This window comes from Gymnoscopelus microlampas, assembly GCF_963454915.1.
Source record: "Gymnoscopelus microlampas genome assembly, chromosome: 22".
Lineage (NCBI taxonomy): Eukaryota > Metazoa > Chordata > Actinopteri > Myctophiformes > Myctophidae > Gymnoscopelus > Gymnoscopelus microlampas.
Window position 1 is genome coordinate 20,465,431 of NC_139959.1, and position 17,031 is coordinate 20,482,461.

A 17,031-nucleotide genomic window follows, 5' to 3' on the forward strand; every position below is an offset into this window, starting at 1 on the left:
ATGACACACATATGCGTTCCCGGTCTTAATGGGTTAGGTCCTCTATGTCCCGTTTTCATAACTGGCTCTATGACTGTATGTGCCTTAGCACACTATTTGGGATAGAAGTAGTGTCATCTTAAGAAAGTCTTCCACACCTTAAAATGTGCACAATCTCCGAGACCAGGCCAAGGTGTCAAAATCAATTATTTATTCAAACACAAAAACACAAATGACATTGCCTTGTAGATAGGAGTACAACACTGTTTGTATATTGTTTACATCATTTCTTTTAAAATATAGGCACAGTATTAAGTATTAAGCAATATAATATCAACATGGACGATTTTCCATATTCTATCCTGACACTACATCATAAAAGAAGTTATATGTGGATATAAAGAGAAACATAAAAACACAAAAAATATATATATATCTAGATATATTGTATTCTAACACTACATTGTTAGTACGATAACAAAGAATGGATGTCACTGCATTAGTAAACTTGTAGGACACTTGCAGGACAGGTGTAGTTGGGCTCATCATCGTCATCATCATCATCAGGGGTCATCAGGTTTCTGTCGGTCACTGAAGGTATGATCGCCTCGATCTCCTCGTCTAGATATACGGTCTTAGCTTCCCCATCATTGGGATTAGAAAAAAGCCTTTCGATGTATTCAGCCTTGGCAGGGTCGAACCTGGTCTCTTCTTCGTTAAGAACGGGATAGGATTTGGGCCCTTCAGAGCCCGGGTCCAGTTCAAGTTCTTTGCAGATCTTGTTCAAGAAGTTCACCAAGCTCATTTTTTCGATGTCCTGGCAACCAATGACAAGCTGCACTTTTCTGTTATCGTAGTTCTCGTAGTGAGAACGAAACCACATTTTCAGAGCGTAGGCCAGCTGATTAAACGTGGACTGTAATGCGGTGCAATGGAGAGCTTGGTCAGCTTTGTCGAGCGTCACTATCTTCTCGTCTACCACGAGCCACATCGCCAAAATCACTACCGTGCTGAGCACGAACGCACACCAGTGAAATTTTGCGCCGTTGAGGGACACGTGAAAGAGTTTCAGCAGCTCAGTTTCCTCTGACAACATCTCCGCTTGTGTGGGTAGGCGATGTCCAATTGCAATGTGGTTCCAGAAGCCAGGTAGGTGTGGAATGCAGACGTATCTTACAGCCATCCTTTTTGAGAGTAATTGCAAGCATTTGAAGCTCATCCTGTCCTTAGCCTGAAGTAGGACAGCGTACGCTGCAAAAAGAGAAGAGATCAGGAATCAGATTCAATTGGTTATGGAGCGATTATGGAAAAAGAGTTCGATGTGAGAGCGACACTTACCATTTTCGATCTCCTGAACGTTGGGGCCCGCGCTGTCCGAATTCTGTATGAAGTCTTCTACCAACTTCTCCCGCTCGCTTGGGACATCTTTACTGTCCTTCGGACGAAATTCCATTTGCCACTTATGTTTCGGCACAAACAAACATCTGTTGATAATAGCGTCGATTGTGAAGCATGGCGTTTTCTTATATTTCTCCGTCGTTCCATTCATATGTGAACATCTTTTCTCTGCCGCCTCACAGTTGAGGCATATCATACACATGCACGGATACCTCAATGCTCGGTTGAGTTGAATGTAGTGAGTACGATCGTCCACGTTTGTCTCTCTGGTGAACAGGTGACCGCATTTGCGGCACGATGCCATTTTGAGAATTTCTTTAGTGCCATCCAGCCAGAGTTCCTTATAATCAAAACCTTTAAGGATGCTTAGATCGATCTCATAATCATCTGACAATGTTTTTTGCAAGGAATTGCAGTGGGACCTCGGGTTCGGTTGATTGTCTTTCTTGGTCCTTTTCGAAATCTTGGCAGAGGGCTGGTTCTGGCTTCTGGGATTTTTTTTCGCTGGGACACTCTTGTTAGACGTGCTGGGCTCAGCCTCATCGTCCGGCGAATCGTATTCCATGGTCCTTGGCGCTGGTTGTTTTGGAGCGTCGCTCTTCCCTCTTCTCTTTTTCGAAATATTTTTTTTGTTCTCGGCAGAGGGCTGGTTCTGGCTTCTGGGATTTTTTTTCGCTGGGACACTCTTGTTAGACGTGCTGGTCCCAGCCTCAGCGTCCCGCGAATTGTATTCCCCGGTCCTTGACGCTGGTTGTTTTGGAGCGTCCCTCTCCCCTCTTCTCTTTTTCGAAATCTTGCTTTTGTTCTCGGCAGAGGGCTGGTTCTGGCTTCTGGGATTTTTTTTCGCTGGGACACTGTCGTTAGACGTGCTGGGCCCAGCCTCAGCGTCCCGCGAACCGTTTTTCACGTTGCTGGTGTCCTTTTCGCGTATCTTCGGGGTATTGGCGGCTCGCTCTGTGCAAGGGCCATCCAGATTTTCCACACTGACTAAGGTCTGCGCAGCGATCTCAGTCTCATTGCTCTCATTAGGGCTCCTCTCTGAGACCTGTCTGCGGTTAGAGCTGTGGGACAGTGCTGACAGCTGACAGAGCACCACCCGTAATTGCTGTGTGCTTACTATTCGGTCCGATTCGGACAGCTCACATGGGTCACTCGTTCTGACTTGACCCGTAGTTTCGTTGTTTGAGTTTCCGCTTCTCGGGTCCTGTCTTTGTCCCACGCTACAAGCTTGCAGGTGCTGTTCATGATCCGGCTCAGGTTGTCTATCTCCCTCTTCAACCACTATGGGACTATCACTGATGGGAACACTATTCCTAAAGAGAACGTCGCTCGGTTGACTCGCGTCTTCTGGGCTTAGCTCAGAAGTTTGAGTTTGCTGACGCGCTGTCTCTTCAGGCTGATCAGGGACAGCAGTTGCACAAACCCCGGCTTCACCCAACAAGGCCGGTTGGCTGTTCCCAAGCACATCCGATAATGGCTCAGGCAGTGTATGTTCCTCTGCAATTGGAATAGTGTTCTCACTGCGCTGGTCATCAGTCAAAAATCTGAAGTCCATTGGCAAACTTGGCTCATGGTCATGTTTTGACATCGCGTTTTCCAACAATCCATCAATAAAAGCCATTGATCCTTCATCAAACAAGGCGGGTTGGCTGTTCCCAAAGAGAACGTCGCTCGGTTGACTCGCGTCTTCTGGGCTTAGCTCGGGGAAAGCCGATATCTCGTTCCGGACCAGCTGTGTTCCTCCCGGAGTTTGCTGAGCCGCTGTCTCTTCAAGCTGATCAGGGACAGCAGTTGCATAAACCCCGACTCCTTCTTCGACCTCCGTAGCCGTAGCCGGGATTCTAGAATGGTATTCATCGCCCGCTGTGGTAGCAGTGACGTCAGTACCGGACGCGTTCGAAGCGTGTGCGACTGAGTCCCTCCGCGTCGTCTGGTTTGAACCGTTCTCCTCATCTCCTTCTGAGACCCCCGCGTCCTCGCCGTCGGATTCACCTGTGCCTGAGTCCTCAGTACCGGTCTCGTTCGAAGCACATGCGACTGAGTCCCTCCGCGTTGTCTGGTCTGAACCGTTCTCCTCATCTCCTTCTGAGACCCCCGCGTCCTCGCCGTCGGATTCACCTGTGCCTGAGTCCTCAGTACCGGTCTCGTTCGAAGCACGTGGGACTGAGTCCCTCCTCGTTGTCTGGTTTGAACCGTTCTCCTCATCTCCTTCTGAGACCCCCGTGTCCTCGCCGTCGGATGCACTTGTGCCTGAGTCCTCAGTACCGGTCTCGTTCCAAGTGCGTCTCTCATGTGTGTCGGGTTCGTTTGGACTGGCCCGCGTTGGCCCTCTCTCTCTGCTGGCGCGTTCTCTCGATCGCCGTGGGCGAGTAGAATTCCGCTCTGGTTTCCGATGGCTCCTACCACTCCCTGGACGTGTTTGCGATGTCCCCAGCGAAGGTGTTTCGGATTCCGTTGGGCTGGCCCGCGTTGGCTCGCTCTCTTTTCTGGCGCGCTCTCTCGATCCCCGTGGGCGAGTAGAATTCCGCTCTGGTTTCCGATGGCTCCTACCACTCCCTGGACGTGTTTGCGATGTCCCCAGCGAAGGTGTTTCGGATTCCGTTGGGCTGGCCCGCGTTGGCCCTCTCTCTCTTCTGGCGCGCCCTCTTGATCGCCGTCGGTGATTAGAATTCCGCTCTGGACTCCAATGGCTGCTAACAGACCTTAGACGCCGTGTTTCATCAGACCTGGTGCGACCCCTACTTCTATCATGGGTCCCGCCGTGTCTGTATTGTGTGGATCTCGCTCGCCAGTCAAAGTGACTCGATTCAGCCTGATAGGTGCCAAAGTGGAACCCTTCGACCTCTCTATTCCAAGAGCTGGTAAGGCAAGAGAGACAGAGGCAGCATTATTTATCTGGCCGTTGAAACAAAAACTAAAGAACACGTTGACCGGAAACCGTTGGTAGAATACAAAGAGAAAGGCGTAAAATATGAAGAACTTCAATGTAGGCACGTACTTATCTTGATGTGGTGGGTCACGCCACTGCCAGCTCTTTCTAGCACCAGATGTGTTCCCTGCGCCAGGCCATTCCCCCCTCGGTCTATGTCGGACCGCTTCGATAGAGACGACCCGATTCACAAGTGTTCGTTGATGGCTCCTCCCACCCTCTGCGTTCGTGGCAGAATAGGTCCTGTGGATGGTAAGGCAAGAGAGACAGAGGCAGCATTATTTATCTGGCCGTTGAAACAAAAACTAAAGAACCCGTTGACCGGAAACCGTTGGTAAAATACAAAGACAAAAGTGTAAAGTATGAAGAACTTCAATGTAGGCACGCACGTATCGTGTTGTGGTGGGTCACGCCACTGCCAGCTCTGGCTTCCACCCGACGTGTTCCCTGCGCCAGGCCATATCCCCGTCGGTCTATGTTGGCCCGCTCCGATGGTGACGACCCGATCAAGTGTTTGCTGATGGCTCCTGTGGATGGTAAGGCAAGAGAGACAGAGGCAGCATTATTTATCTGGCCGTCGAAACAAAAACTAAAGCACACGTTGACCGGAAACCGTTACAAAGAGAAAGGTGTAAAATATGAAGAACTTCAATGTAGGCACGTACGTATCTTCTTGTGGTGGTCCATCCCTCTGCCAGTCCATCCCTCTGCCAGCATAGGTCCCGGGCATTTCTCCTGTGGATCAGCAGTTCCCTATTCTCAGCTAACCGTTAGACAAATTTGACCTGTTTGCTCAGAGTCGAGTCCTATAAGTAGAGAAGGAGTTGCCGGTTGTTCGAGCTCATTGGAGGAGGTTTCGGAGGCATAACTTAAGACAACACTGAGAAGTAATTATTACCTCAGTTTATGGGAACCCAATACTAATGTGTCACAAGCACCACACAGCAGCACGTGCCATGCATACACCAAAACGCACAGGAACTGCACAGGAACTTAACTTATCAGACGTCCCACCACTTAGACCAGAAGAACATTTTGAGATGGGGCTCAGCGGAACGACAGCTTTTTTGACAGAAGGTACAGGAGATCGACTCTGCTGTGAATGGCCTCATTGCTTCACCTCCCAGCCAGCAATGGTTTGGTGAGCGGCCATGGGTGAGCCACTTTCTCTCTCGCCTCAATGCGCTCCAGAAGAGGCTGAATGGCTTTCAGCTGTCCAGTTCTGGCCCCACTGCTTCCCAGCTTGCTAGTGACCAGCCCATGCCCCAGTCAGTTAGACTGGGGTTTGTGAAGGTATTCACAGCAGAGTCTAAGTCCTGTAACTTCTGCCGAAAAAGTTGTCGTTCTGCTGAGTTCATATTGGTCAGTTCGTACTGTCAAGGCGTGGTACAGGAGCAGTAGGACTCAAATGCAGAATGACAGATACAGAACGAGCCGTGAATAGTCAAGATGTTTATATCTCTCAAAAAACCCACACCGGGAAATCACAAGGAATCATGGACTTAGGCATACACTTAGGAATTGTCAAAGACTTGGGAAAACACATGGGACAAGAACTAACCACATCAAATACGATGACAAACTGTCAAGGGACCAAACACACAGGGACTTCAGGACAAACTTCACAGAACAAGACCAAAACAGAACAGGAATACAAAGTAAAAGTCCAAAACCAATAAACACAGACAAAGTCCAAGGGCTGAGGAGCGGACCGTGACAAGCACACTTGTAGAGAGGACAGTTTACCATGTGAAGGAAGGAGGTGTCGCTGATGTGAAAACGCAGGGAAAAAAAACATGACCAACTTCAGGGCTTTCCATATATTTAAAGAATAGCACAATCGCTGTGGGATGAGTTTCCGGGGAGTGATGAAAACGAAAAAAAGAAAAGAGAACTAGACGCCTTTCACACATGTTGCTGTTTTGCGTCTCTTACGCTCTGACTTGCGCGGAGCGTCAAGTTTGTACACATTTTTGCCCCTTCCATCATCAATGTCAGATCCTTTGTGTATCAAGAGGCAATCCACCACTGAACACGTATTCCATGGTCTCTCAAGCCAGCCTTTCCCCGTGGTCCCCACTCTCGTCCACAAGCCGGTCTCTGGGCTGAACATCACCAGATCGTCGTAGAACTTTTTCTCGAAGGGATCCATGCCAAAACCTACGTACAGCTTATCATCGTGGACAAACATTGACTGGTGCACTCGCTTCTCCTCAAAAGGCGAGTCAGAGTATCTGACCCAAGAGTTGGTCACTGTGTCAAATACTTTGGCAGTTTGGCGCTGATAAAACAAGCTCCCAAACACGAAGATCTCTGTCCCGATCACGGTAGAACAGGTTTCTTCACCAGTGAAAAATGGAACAGAGACCGTTGTGGAGAGAAGTTACCAGACCTTTGGGGCTACGATCAGAATCCATAAAGGAGTTACGTAACTCCAGCTCAACCCGGCTACTGCACACATTTTGGCGCGGAGGGGTGTTCAGTTCAACACATTTGAAATAGAATATATGTAATATGATCTGTGAACTGGCTACGGGTTTTTTGTGCACTACCAAACCATTGGACTACACCAGCCCCTTTTGGCTGGACAGGTCTCTTGTGCCGTGCTCAGAATTCACAAAGCGCTCCTCGCGACACAGTACTATTACTGATAGCCATATGAAAAAGGTACGCTTCTCTGAGGACATCGAAGAGTTTTTCTCAAGCTGCAGCGATTAGGATCGGCGCGGGCCGTGGGAGACGTTTCACTTTTATTTTAGTTTGTATTTTTTTTTTTTTACCTCCACCACTAGATAGCAGTACAGACAATATGATCTGTTACAATGACCATCACTTTTTAACTTAACTTATTGACTTATTAAATGACAGAATTATTTAAACATTTTTAAACCTTGAATCTTAACATTCTGCCATTTCCAAGGCAGCACACTCCCCGCTTTGGTATATTAACATTGTACCACTACAAATATATCAACCATAAGGGAATGTCCTTGGATGGAAGTAGTAACATAAGAGTTCTTTCATTAAGTCTCCTGTGACAGGAGGACTACTATCTCTGAGACTGGCCTCAGAAACATCTTGACAGCTCCGTCCTTCGTGAAGTTATCAGGTGGCATGGATTCAATCGGACCAGTGTGAGCTGCTCTGGTAGACATGCAGGTAAAGTGTGAAGCCCAGCCTTTGCTGTCTTCACTACTTCCTCTCGTATGAAGTGTCATGCTGGTCCGAGGTCCAAAGACACCAAGACCAACACTGGTGAAAGGGGACTTTTTTTTGCCTATATGCAAGTCTTTGGCTTGTGAAAGCTCACTAACTGTTTCTAGGAAACGTTTCCGTCCTTTGCTTCCTGTGTTGTCTGAGGTCCCTCTGAAGGATGTAGACACATGAGGTGTCCTATTGTCTGACAGAGTATTCTCAAGCTTGAGCTTCTGCAGAATGAGAATCGCTTGAAATGTTCAGAGCTCAACTGAGACGTGAAGGCTTTGGTACTCAGAGTTGTGACTTCAGGGCGAATCTCAGCGCCAGCTTCAGGCTCAACAAGGTTGAAGAGACTGGATTCAGATGTGTCCTTTGTGTTGGACTGTGACAAGAAGGCAGGGCCTGAGAACCAACTGCCACGTTGTAAATCGGCTGCCGGTATAGACCTGGTGGCCTGGTCTGCGTGTTTCATGTCAGTTGCAACATAGAACCACTGGTCAGGGTGTGCGGATCTTCTAATCCGCGTTACCCGGTTGCTGTCCTTGTCCCAGTTCAAGCTGCTGCCCTGAAAGCACTAATTCGAGCTCCTGCCCGGAGAGCTGCAAGGCAACCTAAAGGAAATGAGAACATGTTTCCTTTTGGTTGGCTTGTAGCGCGACCTCACTCACCCTTGTTCGCTACAACCAGTTCCTACTGACCGCCTAATTTGAACCTAATTTGAATTGCACGGGAAGCCTGAAGTGAGCATTTGTGTGTTTCTCTGTATGTTACCCAGTGGACACCGGAAATTCCTAGACATTACAAAGATACAGAGTATACTGCCCTTGCGACACGTGCCTATGTGACAGCTAGTTAACAATCCTGGGATCCTCCAATAAGAAAACAAGGCTTGATTTCTCTTGATAATTTACTGAAGTCTCTGCAGGGTTTTGTAAAACTGACAGTACAGATATAGAAAGAAATACACATACATATGAAATAGTAAACATATAAGAGAAGGACGTCAGACCTGGGCTGTGTGTGTTTCTGCTGGGGAATCACTTTTCCCATCCCTACAGACAGAGTGTAACTGTCCCAGATGGAGAGACAGTGGTTTCAGTTACAATTATAAATATGTTTTGTTTATGTAAAGTTCATGTACACACTGGGTTAAAAAGATTCATTTAATTATGAATAAATAGTACTAAAAGTTACAATAAATATATTAAAAGGGTTTATATAGTACAACAGTTAAGGTAAAAATGCTGTGCCCATTGTTTAGAGGGTTACGGTAAATTGGGCAGAGTCACATGGTCAGAGTGAAGCTTGTCAATCAAGTCAGATGCAAGCAGAGCTGACACAGAGAGGTCACGTCTATGAGAAACTCCAGAGAGAGAGAGAGAATAATATTGCCAAAGTTCTGCACATGGTTCAAGAGGCGCACACGGTAAATGCTTATTGTAGTTGTGCCTTTCATTGATTTGTGATGTATCTGTGTATGTGTGTTATCAAAATGTGCAAATGTAAACTTGTTGAGACTTCAGTGTAACATGCCAATAATTGGATGCACCTGTGTGGACTTGATAATCAAGAGGACTTTACAATGACTGTGGACTCAATAACCTTAAACAAATGTATGTTTATTCTTTTCATAGTTTTCACGGTGTCTTATGGTGTTTACTATTGGAGGAGTTTGGAGAGTTGTGGAAATAAAATACCAGAAAAGACATCTGTATGAGGCGTGGACATTTGTTGAACCTGGGGCAGCTACAGTGAAAACGTAACGCCCAGCGTGGTCCCCCAAGAGAGAACGTCAAGCCAGCGTGGTCCCAGAGGGAACGGAACACACCAACGTGGACGTGGAAGTAAAAGGAGTGACAGAGCTCTAACGTTTGGTGAAGGAATGTCCGACGGAGAGGAGAGGAACAGTCTGCCTTGAACAACTGAAGCTGCAGTACCGCAGTGTCACCCACGGAGGGCAGCGTTGCCCAGTGTACACTGCAGCTCTACAAGAGGCTTTTGTGCGCATGACTGTTTTCATCACATCGCTGCAACCAAGAGAGTGCAGGATTGCATCGTCACCCCAGACGTCAAGGTTTGACAGTGCAACACATGAAGAAGAGTTGATAAGATAAAAACAAAAACAAAACAAAAAAGGTTAAAAGAAAAAAAGAGAAAAGAAAGAAAGATTGTTTACAAACATTGTAATTTGTTATTTTGCTGTATTGATGTTGCATTGCTATGCATATTGTTTATGTGTTTTGACTGTTAATTGCCATTTGATAATTGAGAGTTGCTGTAAATCAAAGAGTGCACACAAAGATTATTTTGAATTGCTATACAGTATTGGGTTTTGGTTTGCACTCATTGCACTTGAGGTTTATGAGCACCTTGTACAATAAGTTGATGTTAAATACAGCACAGCATACAACAGCATTATGCCTGCTGACAGTGGAAAACCTCAAGGTGATGAGAAAAAAAGAACAACTTGAAACAGAAACGGATGATAAAGAAAGAGAACGGCTGGAGACACTAATAGGTGAAATTCATGCTGAAATACAAATACTTCAAGTGTCTCAAAAGGAGCTTACCTCCACGCCAAAGCAAGATCAACCACGGAAATCCGATAGAGATAGAAGGTTCACTCCAAAAATGCAGGAGCTGAAGCAACAAGAGATTTCTAAAATGGACAGTAAATTCAACTCACTGTATGGACATTGGAAAGACGACGTTAGAGTTGCACGTGCAAATCTGAAACTTGAATGCTCTGACCTGAATTTGAATGAGATGATGGACAGTGTTGAAGGGTTAGAGAAACAATTGGAAGATGTGTATAATAGTATGAGAACATTATCAGCTCCGTCTCCGGATATTAGGCGGAAAATAGATGGCTGCGTACACCTAACAAATGACCTGATGAGGCTGATGAAAATACGCTTGGTTGAAAATGGAATGGAAGAGTTTGATCCAGACGCGGAAAGAGCAAGACTCAATATGGTGTTTAATAAAGAATACGCCCAGTCCATAGCAGGGACTTCCCAACACTCAAAACATGGATCAGATCACCCAAGTGTCTCAGCAAAAATTGCAGATTATGCAGCAGAATTGGCTGCCAAACAAGTAGAAATGCAGATGGAGGATGTTATTGCTGCACAAAAACAAGCTATGGCAGCACAGCAACAGGCTATGGCGGCAGATATGGCAGCACAGCAACAAGCTATGGCCGCACAGCAACAGGCTATGGCGGCAGATATGGCAGCACAGCAACAAGCTATGGCCGCACAGCAACAAACTATGGCAGCAGAGCTTAAAAAGCTAGAAAATCAGAGGGATATTCAAGTACTAACTGCCAAGCTTAAGGCATACTCTGAAGCCGACTGTGATGAGAGATCAGTTTGTAGTAAAGTGGTTCTTCCTCATGCAGTTCCTAAGAAAGAGATAAAAAGTGAAAGAACATGTAAGGACAATGTACAATCAAACAGTACTAACAACGAAGTGTCATTAGTACAAGCCCTTTATGACACAATGGTGCTTACCAGACTGCCTGCACCTGAGCCCTCCATCTTCACAGGCGACCCACTGAACTTCCTAGAGTGGAGTGTGAGCTTCAAAGCATTAATTGAGCGCCGATGCACAAATACAGCAGACAGGCTCTTTTACCTGCAAAAATATGTCAGTGGAGAGGCACGATCTGTGTTGGAAGGAAGCTTCTTCAGAAAGGATGAGGAAGCCTACGGTCAGGCATGGGAGGCACTGAATGAGCGTTATGGTCACCCGTTCATAATCCAGCGTGCCTTCAGAGATAAGCTGAAGAACTGGCCAAAGATTGGTTCTCGAGAGTCATTTAAACTAAGACAGTTCGGTGATTTTCTTAAAGCTTGCAGCAATGCCATGCCACATGTAAAGGGGCTTCAAGTGTTGAACGACTGTGAAAGTAATCAAGAGATGCTTCAAAAACTACCTGATTGGGTTACCTCTCGGTGGAATCGCATAGTCTCAAAATGCCTAAAAGAAAATGAAGATTACCCTAGTTTTAAAGAATTTGCTGAGTATATTGCACAAGAAGCATATATCGCGTGCAATCCAATAACCTCCTTCCATGCGCTGAAGCATACTGAAGAGAGGCAATCTAGAGACATGACGCGCCCAAAGGCAAATGTGTTTGTCACAAACCTAAGCTCCAGAGACAAGCCAAAAACAGTGGCAAAAACACACAGTGCAGAGGAGAGTAGCTCGGAGGAGGCTTCCGAAGATGAGGAAGTAACAGCATCCTCAAACACAGTCAAATGTACATGCTGTGGAGAGAGTCACTTCATCTTCAAATGCAAGACGTTCAGTGACAAATCTGTTGAGGACAAGAAAAAGTTTGTATTTGACAATAACCTATGTTTCGGCTGTCTAAGAAGAGGACACATTTCAAAGGACTGCAAGAAAAAAGCCACTTGCAACATATGTAAGAAATATCATCCGACACCCCTTCATGAAGACCGTCCTGTTGGAGACAAATCATCTTCTCAGGTTGAGCAAGTAGAAGAAAGTACCTCTTCCCTTACTTGCAGTGTAAACACAGGTGATGGTGGGAGCACATCCATGATAGTACCTGTATGGCTTTCCTCGACCACCACCCCTAAAACACAATCCCTAGTGTATGCCCTATTAGACACCCAGAGTAGCAACACCTTTGTAGACAAGGAAGTGTGTGAGAAGATTGGGGCAGGTATGGAACCAGTCAAGTTAAAGCTAACTACTATGATGGGAAAAGACTCCAGCGTCAAAAGTGAGAGAGTTAGTGGGCTAAGAGTTAGAGGACTTGACTTAGACAACTATATAGACTTGCCACCTGCCTACACCAGGGATTTTATCCCACATGAGCGTTCACAAATACCTACCGCAGAGACAGCCAGAAGATGGAAGCATTTGGATGGCATAGCATACGAAATGTCAGGGCTGATTGATGTCAAGGTGGGGTTACTAATAGGGTACGACTGCTCTAAAGCATTGGCGCCACGGAGAGTTATCACAGGAGGTGATGACGAGCCATATGCTATAAAGACGGACTTGGGCTGGAGCATAGTTGGCAGCGTACCACAGAAGGTAAAGTCAACAGATGTGACTGGTCTGTGTAATCGGATATCAGTTAAAGAACTTCTGCCAATGACACCAGCTCCTGTCAACAGAGACACAGAGGACAATAGAGACACAGAGAACAGCAGAGTTAAAGAGCTTGAGACAGAAAACACAAGTTCCACAGCACTCAGTCTGGAAGAGGAGGTGGAAGCCTCAAAGAAAGAGACCCACTGCACTTACAAAGTGGTACCAGAACCGAAAGTGGAAAGGAAACGTAAAGTGCAAAATCTGCAAATACATGCAGACAAAGACACAAATGAGAAACCAGTAACACAGAGCGGAATACTCACTAATGTAGCCTCTGTGTTTGACCCACTAGAGGTCCTATTCCCTTCCTAGAAATGTGCCAAAGGGGTATTGATTAATGGTCCTTTTCCTAAGTTGGTTGTGTTGATAGGAAACAATGAAAATGGGTTCTAAGTGAACAACCTGTACATACTTACCTGTGTGGAGTAAAAGTTGGTGTATTTCATTTTACCTGTGAGAAAAGGTTAAAGGTCTTGACCTGAGAGTTAAAAGTTGGTTCAAGAAATTACTGAATTTATTATAATATGTACACTAAAGAATTACAGTAATTTGGTGGGAGTGTAACTGTCCCAGATGGAGAGACAGTGGTTTCAGTTATAATTATAAATATGTTTTGTTTATGTAAAGTTCATGTACACACTGGGTTAAAAAGATTCATTTAATTATGAATAAATAGTACTAAAAGTTACAATAAATATGTTAAAAGGGTTTATATAGTACAACAGTTAAGGTAAAAATGCTGTGCCCATTGTTTAGAGGGTTACGGTAAATTGGGCAGAGTCACATGGTCAGAGTGAAGCTTGTCAATCAAGTCAGATGCAAGCAGAGCTGACACAGAGAGGTCACGTCTATGAGAAACTCCAGAGAGAGAGAGAGAATAATATTGCCAAAGTTCTGCACATGGTTCAAGAGGCGCACACGGTAAATGCTTATTGTAGTTGTGCCTTTCATTGATTTGTGATGTATCTGTGTATGTGTGTTATCAAAATGTGCAAATGTAAACTTGTTGAGACTTCAGTGTAACATGCCAATAATTGGATGCACCTGTGTGGACTTGATAATCAAGAGGACTTTACAACGACTGTGGACTCAATAACCTTAAACAAATGTATGTTTATTCTTTTCATAGTTTTCACGGTGTCTTATGGTGTTTACTATTGGAGGAGTTTGGAGAGTTGTGGAATAAAATACCAGAAAAGACATCTGTATGAGGCGTGGACATTTGTTGAACCTGGGGCAGCTACACAGAGACTGTGAGTAAATGACAATCTTTGTGGATTAAGTGTGACATCAAATGAGCTCCAACACCGACGATGGTACCATAGACTTTGTGAACTAAAATCCTGGGTCATTTCCTTTTTCTTTTCTTTCTGATATTTTTGGTTAACTGTTTGTTTACCTATTAGAGTTGGGTTGTGGTGAATAAAATACACACCCTATACTTAAAGTGCTGAGTACTTGTGGTCATTGTTTGTGTATATTATTGATGGTCAAGATATTGTCACCGCGTAAAAGCGCTCTATTTAATGTGTAGTTCTCTGAGTGTATTCAGGGTGGGGGCTCAGAAGCTAAAAGGTTGGTGTATCATACTATAGTTTCTCATTAGTACATGTGAATGAGCCAGGTGGATGGGAGGGCTACACACATATAAAAAGTATGTTAGGCCTCGCCTTGACGGTGCTCCCTCGAAGACCTTAGGTCCCGCTCTGAGCCGAAGCGCCCGAGTGCCAATCGCAACAGCTTTGGCTCTCCAGGGCCTGGAATCAGAGAAGGACCCTTTCATCGTTCCTTCTCCAGATCTAAAAGCTCCGTGTTCACAACACGGAGCTTGAGATCTGCTATTTTCAAATAGCCTATGTATAAAACAGGGTAAAGTGGTTAATGTATGTCTTCATTTATATCTGCAATAATAAATAATGACTAAAGTTTTCTAATAATTTTAGTGGAGTAAAAGTGCACTATTTGCCTCTGAGCTGTAGTGGAGTAGAAGTAGAAGTAAAAGTATTGACAATTTAAAATACCTCAGAGTTGTACTTAACTACAGTACTAGCGGTTTAGGCTACTCGAGGCGCGACGCGCCCCCGGGGCGAGTCACAGATGTCGCTGTTTAGCTGTGAAAGAAAGAAACTCACCAGAGACTCACCTTTGGTTTTTCTCCTTTTCGTCTGCACTCCCCGTCCACCACACGGTCAAGCGCAGCATGCCCACTGCGCGATATTGCGCATCTCTTCGCTGTGAAAGAAAGAAACTCACCCCGGGGCGAGTCGCAGAAATCGTCCTCGTCGGTCGTCCTCCTCGTCGGTGAAAACGCAGGGAAAAAAAACATGACCAACTTCAGGGCTTTCCATATATTTAAAGAATAGCACAATCGCTGTGGGATGAGTTTCCGGGGAGTGACGAAAACGAAAAAAAGAAAAGAGAACTAGACGCCTTTCACACATTTTGCTGTTTTGCGTCTCTTACGCTCTGACTTGCGCGGAGCGTCAAGTTTGTACACATTTTTGCCCCTTCCATCATCAATGGCAGATCCTTTGTGTATCAAGAGGCAATCCACCACTGAACACGTATTCCATGGTCTCTCAAGCCAGCCTTTCCCCGTGGTCCCCACTCTCGTCCACAAGCCGGTCTCTGGGCTGAACATCACCAGATCGTCGTAGAACTTTTTCTCGTAGGGATCCATGCCAAAACCTACGTACAGCTTATCATCGTGGACAAACATTGACTGGTGCACTCGCTTCTCCTCCAAAGGCGAGTCAGAGTATCTGACCCAAGAGTTAACCCGCGCATCTTCAGCTGGTCGGTCTGTAGTAGTACTCTCTATTAGTCTCTAATCTGAGACAGCTGCTGCTCTCTATCTACCTCTGCTACACAATGGCAACCCCGCCGAAAAGAATATGTCCCAGTCCTAGTTTTGACAACAGCTTCGAGAAAAGGTCAAAAAAGATATCGGTTGAAGGAAATATAGCTGCTGGCAAGTCGACGTTTGTGCGTCTCCTTGAGAAAAAGTCAGAGGAATGGGAGGTGATCCCTGAGCCCATCGGCAAGTGGTGCAACGTCCAGAATAATGATGACATCTTTGAGGAGTTGAGCTCATCCCAGAAGAGTGGTGGAAACCTGCTTCAGATGCTGTACGACAAACCCAGTCGCTGGTCTTACACCTTCCAGAGCTATGCTTGTTTGAGTCGTGTCCGTACTCAAATGCAGCCCCCTTCAGCCAAACTGCAGGAGGCTGAGCACCCCGTCCAGTTCTACGAACGCTCCGTCTACAGTGATCGGTATGTTTTTGCCTCTAATCTCTTTGAGTCGGGTGACATGAACGAGACAGAGTGGTCCATCTACCAGGACTGGCACGGTTGGCTGCTGTCACAGTTTGAGTCCCAGATTGAGTTGGACGCTATGATCTACCTCCGAGCCGACCCTCAGAGATGTATGCAGCGGTTGCAGTTGCGAGGCAGAGAGGAGGAGCAGGGAATCCCTCTGGAGTACCTGGAACAGTTGCACTACAAACACGAGTGCTGGCTCCACCACAGAAGCACAAAGCTTGACTTCGACTACTTGCACAACCTGCCCATCTTGGTATTGGACGCCAACGACGACTTTAAGAATGACCACATAAAACAAGAAGCCGCCCTCGACAAGGTCACAGAGTTTCTGAGCACATTGTAGCACTCAACCGACCAATCACCACTGGCCTTTGACTGATGACGCCCTGAATACCTCATTATAAGACTGCCTTTATCCGTTGCTGTGGTGGCATCACCCTCCCAATAACCTCACTCAATCAAGCTAGTTCACAAAACCAGTAGCAGAAAGCGTTGTGATTTTAATTAGAAATTAGTGTTGGGGATCCATTTTGGCAATGTAGACAGTATTTTGTCATTTTTAGATCACCTATTTTTGGCAAATGACAACAGTATAAGTTAAACTTTAATCCGTGTTACATGGTCTTTCAAACTAAAAGACAAACATGTTTTGCATCCATACATTTTGTAAATAAAGACAGCCATAAGATATAAAAAATAAAAAATAAAAGAGTATCTGACCCAAGAGTTGGTCACTGTGTCAAATACTTTGGCAGTTTGGCGCTGATAAAAAAAGCTCCCAAACACGAAGATCTCTGTCCCGATCACGGTAGAACAGGTTTCTTCACCAGTGAAAAATGGAACAGAGACCGTTGTGGAGAGAAGTTACCAGACCTTTGGGGCTACGATCAGAATCCATAAAGGAGTTACGTAACTCCAGCTCAACCCGGCTACTGCACACATTTTGGCGCGGAGGGGTGTTCAGTTCAACACATTTGAAATAGAATATATATGTAATATGATCTGTGAACTGGCTAAAGGTTTTTTGTGCACTACCAAACCATTGGACTACACCAGCCCCTTTTGGCTGGA

The 17,031-nt window shown here is 45.7% G+C and overlaps 1 protein-coding gene across 1 annotated transcript; it reads left to right on the forward strand.

Annotated features, from left to right (window-relative positions):
• The first annotated feature begins 15,438 nt into the window (after positions 1-15,438).
• On the forward strand, positions 15,439-16,357 carry LOC311039365 (deoxycytidine kinase 2-like). Its single transcript, XM_084049192.1, has one exon. It carries the CDS (start codon positions 15,509-15,511, stop codon positions 16,301-16,303), a length of 795 nt encoding a protein of 264 aa, XP_083905318.1. The 5' UTR covers positions 15,439-15,508; the 3' UTR covers positions 16,304-16,357.
• The last annotated feature ends 674 nt before the right edge of the window (positions 16,358-17,031 follow it).